General features: G+C 39.6%; 1 protein-coding gene across 1 annotated transcript; it reads right to left on the reverse strand.

Annotated features, from left to right (window-relative positions):
* Window positions 1-1327: 1327 nt before the first annotated feature.
* LOC109198392 (acyl-coenzyme A amino acid N-acyltransferase 2-like) lies at window positions 1328-4079 on the reverse strand. The gene is made up of 7 exons (XM_025904785.1): window positions 3817-4079; window positions 3611-3727; window positions 3407-3486; window positions 2053-2146; window positions 1855-1935; window positions 1506-1641; window positions 1328-1419 (listed from the first exon to the last, which is right to left on the reverse strand). The coding sequence occupies exons 1-7, from the start codon at window positions 3970-3972 to the stop codon at window positions 1328-1330; spliced, it is 756 nt and encodes a 251-aa protein (XP_025760570.1). The 5' UTR covers window positions 3973-4079.
* Between the last annotated feature and the right edge of the window lie 991 nt (window positions 4080-5070).

A 5070-nucleotide genomic window follows, 5' to 3' on the forward strand; every position in this document is an offset into this window, starting at 1 on the left:
AACATGCACAGGATCACCAGACTTGGACAACGGAAGACTGAAAATGTTGCTGATCGGATGAGTGTAGATTTCCCCTGTGACATTTGACAGTAGAGTCCGAATGTGATGTAAGCAAGATGAACTTTGGGATCTATGGATCCTGCAGTTCAGGCTGCTGGTGGTGAAATAGCGTGGCGGATATTTTTTGGCTATTTAGTACCAATTGGGCTTAAACACCACAGCCTACCAGTATATTGTTGTCGAACCTGTCGATCCCTTTATTACTACAGGGTACCATCTCCTGATGGCTGACTGCAGGAGGAAAACACATGTCCCAAAGCTCAGATTGTCTCAGACTAGTCTCTTTAACAGGAGTTCAGTGTCCTCAAAAAGCCTCCACAGTCACCCGACCTCAATCCACATTTGGGATGTGGTGGAACACAAAATTTGCATCATGGATGTGCAGCCAACAAATCTGCAGCAACTGTGTGGAGCTATCATGTCAATATCTCTGAGAATGTTTCCAGCATCTTGTTGAATCTGTTTCACAAAGAATTAATGTAGTAATGAAGGCAAAAGAGGGTCCAAACAGGCACGACCAATGTATACCTAATAAAATGGCTGGTGAGTTTCTAATATAGCATGTGTGGAATATGTATTTGTGAAACAAAAAATATATATAAATGGATGATACTTCCACATATTTGTCTGTCATTACAAACATGCACGTTCATCTGACAGAAATGATAATCTACAGCAGTACTGAGACATGTTTAACAGATGCTGCTTTACAACATGCTATATGTGACTGAACGTCACTTTGAAATGACTGCTCTGAAGGAAGAACGTCTCATCTTGGGTATTTATTTAATTTTTTTACTCCCCGCTCTCCCCTTGTGAGAAGAGGAGTCAAAAAAGGTGACGAAAGGAAACAAGGATGCACAAACTGAGAAATGAGAACTGTGCTATCTTTAAGAAAGACAAATAACAGACATGTGTACATGTAATGCAGTCCAGTCAAGAAAAATAACACCTATACTACTTGATGAGTATAACTGCAGCCGTACCTGGCAGCCCAGCATCTGTGGGTCTAAACTGCTGAAAGCTTTTTCCTTTGTACTCTGCAGATTGACTCCTATTAAAATGCCTGTTTTGATAGCAACCAAGCAGCGACCTCTTGTGGCCCAAAAATTTTAAATTAGTTTATTTATTTATTATTATTATTGCTGTTCTTTTCACCAAGTTGCACACCAGTTGTGGGACATCTTTCACAACTCTCTCTCAGACAAATGCAGGATTTCAGAATCCCGTTAATGATGGATTATTGTCCATGCGGTGATTCATCGCCTCAGATGGGTTTCCATAAACTCCAGGATCCTCTTCCAGGCATCTTCTTGAGCAGCAGCGTGGGGTGCGGGGTGACCTCCCACAGAGTGAATACTGCAGGGAAAATAAAACAACACATTTACTTACCATTTTATATGGTATCCTTAATAGAATTCAATAAGAGGACAACTTTAGCTCACATTTCTCTGGTTTGGTTTTCCATAGAGACGCTCTTGAACACGGTGTGTAGGGTGGCTCGATCAGGTGACCGGCGCCGGGATATGACAAACGGGTAAACTGATGAGATTTACCTGCAGACCTCAGGGCCTCCTCAATCTGATGACCAGTGATCAAAGTAAACAATGAAACAGTGTGCAGTCAGTCCACACAGACAATACACAAAAACCGCATTCAGGTGGATGTAAATAACTGTTGTATTCTTAGAATATTTTAACATGTTTCAATAGACATCACGAGGACTCCAAATAATATATACAGGACAACATAACATTTAAAATGTAATCTGTATTTATTATTAAAGTAATTTACCACATCTGCATTCTCTGTGCTTGCAGTACACAGATCATCTTCACCCACTATGTACATGAGAGGACAGGTGATGTTCTCTACCTACAAAAGAAAGAAAAAAAATAAAAAAATAAAATAAAAATCAATAATAGAGAGCAGAGATTACTGAGCTCTATACACGTGTGCTTCTGTGTGCATGCGTGATGGGCAGAGAAGAACCTTCCGTTTGCTCTCAGGGGGCAGATTATCCGGCAGAGAGACATTTCTGAAACTCACATAGCCTCGATCATCGAACTCCCAATGTTTCTGGTCGCTTAAAGAGCAGAAGAGGACAGAGATGGTACTGTTTGTTATCATCTACTCACGAAATTGTTAAAAACAGTGATTACTATAACGTTAGCCCTGCAGTAGACTGACGACTCAACTAGATAAAAGCCCAGGTTATAGCTACGTTTTGCACGATGACATATTTTGTAATGTACACCACCACACTGGATTTTAAAGACTCAAAATATGACTCAAGTTAAGACTTTGAACTTGGATTCATTAGGCTTTACGAGTGTAAAATTTACAAGAGCGATAGCAAAAACTTTAGAAGACAGCTAAATTGGGTGATGAGAGAATTATTTCCATGGTTATGATAAAGAACTTCACAACACCTAACAAGGTCAACACTCGACAGATATAGGTGTATCACTGTCAACGGCATGATTCAAGATCATTCTGTACCAGAATGACTGGGAGAGAAAAGTATGGCAAGGAAAAGGAAAAAGAGTCATGAAATGAAGCACATCATGTCATCTGGTAAATGTTACCCAGTCTGTTCAGGTCTGACACTCTCCCCGCACCCAGTAAAGAGGAGATGTGGAAACCTCTTTAGTTTCTTGCCACAGCAAAGCCAAATCAGTTTAACTGATTTAAAATGATTGTCAATAAATACCCCATAAATATAGCAGAGTAATTTCCTAATCTGATCCCTGTCTTAACTTTTGAGACATGTCGCTCCTATCAAATTCAAATGGACTTCATATTTTTCTCATTTTAGGGATTTTCTTTGCTCTATTGTGACTAAAGTAGGAGTTTAATATGTGCGCAAATCACTGCATTCTGTTTTTGTTTACATTATACACAGCATCCGAACTGTTTTGGAATTGGGGTTGTATATTGCACTTAAAGCATACTGTAAACATACTGTATAATTTTAAACTGAAACTCAACATAACCTTGCCCCAGTCAGGTTCACCATAAGTTACCACCATGATTTATCATGAAGAGAGCGCCACAATACCGAGGACAAAAACTTTAGCGCCTCAAACAAAGTACACTATTAAAAACAGTCCTTATATTCAAAATTATGTTAGACTGCCCATCTTAATGTGAGATTTCGTTAAAAATCCACTGTAGAGGTGTACAGAGGCCACGTTATTTTAAAAAAGCACTGTACCTTTGAGTGACACCAGAGGTGATTGGTTCAAATAGACTGAATAATGATGATAATAATAATAATAATAATAAAAACAGCAACAACAATAATAGTAGCCTCAGAGTAAAATCTAAAGTTACCAGTCGTTACCTCTCAAACATTTTGCTCTTGCCATCTTCGTCCAACAGCGGGCTTCCTACTGCCCCATTAATACAAATCAAACATGATGGCTGGAAAGGGGAACAGATAAATGTTAACGTCATTCATAATCACCTATCAGATTTATTTTTCTGATGCAAACAACACTGTGATGATCATATTGCAGATTTCAAAACAGGCGAGTTTGGGATTCACTTTAAAACCAATCGTAGTGGCGATGCGAAGAGTCGGAACGACTCCATAGGAGAGGCCAATGACCCCAATTCTGTCTGCATCGACCTGACAGTGATCTTGAAGTAGCTGGAAGGCTGACTGACCAAACAAAATAAATAGGGACATTTCAAGAGAGTGGCAAAAACATTATAACAAATACAAGGCTGTTAGGATAAGATTTAAACTACTTTGAAATATGAATCGCCAACACTCATTATGTGTTGTGGTCCAGGTAAGTCTTTGTGCCCCATGTAAGCAACAGAAAGACTCGCAAAACCCCTGGAGGCAAAAAGTGCAGAGCGGTACTCCAACAGTCCTCCAACCATTCCCCACAGATCCAGCATAGCAGGAAAAGGGCCCGGGCCTGCAGGACATCAGTATGTGAAGTTCAGTCACTGCTGACTAAGACGCTGCCATTAAATAATAATGTGCCATTTCAGTGAATGCTCACCCGGGGTAAGAATAATGTTCCTACGATGTTGTTTTGACGGATCTCTATTCTCCTCACTCCTGGCGCCATGTACCAGCGCTCAGTGGTTACAGCTGCCAGCTCAGTCCTCTGCCCCTCACTGGGTGAAGTGTGGCCCTCCAATAAGGAGATGTTCACCATGTATGGGGTCTCCACGTTTCTTTTCCTAAGCCTGTGATCAAAAATCAGAAGATTCTCACTTTAACCATTTACACAGAGAAAGAAGCAGTCAGTGAAGCCAGAAATGTAGAGTGAATGAGAGAATCCTCTAGTTGTATTTTTAAGTGTGCAACATAACAGGCAGCTGGCTTTGAAACCACAAATTTTATTTTCTCAAGCTCTCGGGAAGCTTGTCTTCACCACCTGCCTCAAACCTTCTCTGCTTCCGAGTGCAGGCTCCAAAGCCCAGAAGAGTCCCATCGGCTCACAGCCCACATAAGAACCTCCAACTGAATGATCGCTGGTCACTATTCAGGTAAGAAAAGAGACAAAAATAAAATGAAACGCTGCCTGCATAAAAGCCTGGTTAATATCTCTTCACGCAATCTTTACTGATTGTTGGGGTTTCTTTCTACAATATAAAGTGCCTTGAAGCTACTGTTGATAAGAAATGGCATGCACGATATAAATAAAATTAAATTGAACTGAATTGAATTAATATAACATGACTGCCACAGGATGTCTCCACAGTAAACACATTAAATATTAACTTGTGACTTTTATCAATAATTACTTGCAGCTTGCAGATTAAAATGACAAACACTTTGTTCAATTTAATTTCAGCATGTTTGTTTGTCAGAGCTCTACTGAGCCAACAATCCCTTTAACGCTAACTAGTAATGACTTCATGAACTTCTTCACAAATAAAATTTTTATCATTAGAGAAAAAATTACCAATAATCATCCCACAGATGTAATATTATCTACAGCTACTTTTAGTACCATCGATGTTAAGTTAAACTCTTTTTCTCCA

The sequence above is a fragment of the Oreochromis niloticus genome, unplaced genomic scaffold (genome assembly GCF_001858045.2).
Source record: "Oreochromis niloticus isolate F11D_XX unplaced genomic scaffold, O_niloticus_UMD_NMBU tig00007050_pilon, whole genome shotgun sequence".
NCBI lineage: Eukaryota > Metazoa > Chordata > Actinopteri > Cichliformes > Cichlidae > Oreochromis > Oreochromis niloticus.

Bases quoted from the DNA above. Each gene is read 5' to 3' on its own strand.
- LOC109198392 (XM_025904785.1), bottom strand. From the start codon at position 3,972: ATGCTGGATCTGTGGGGAATGGTTGGAGGACTGTTGGAGTACCGCTCT. The intron at 3,728-3,816 runs GTAGTTTAAATC...TTGTTTGGTCAG, and splicing joins TTGGCGATTCATATTTCAAA to TCAGCCTTCCAGCTACTTCA. The intron at 3,487-3,610 runs GTGAATCCCAAA...TCCCCTTTCCAG, and splicing joins CCACTACGATTGGTTTTAAA to CCATCATGTTTGATTTGTAT.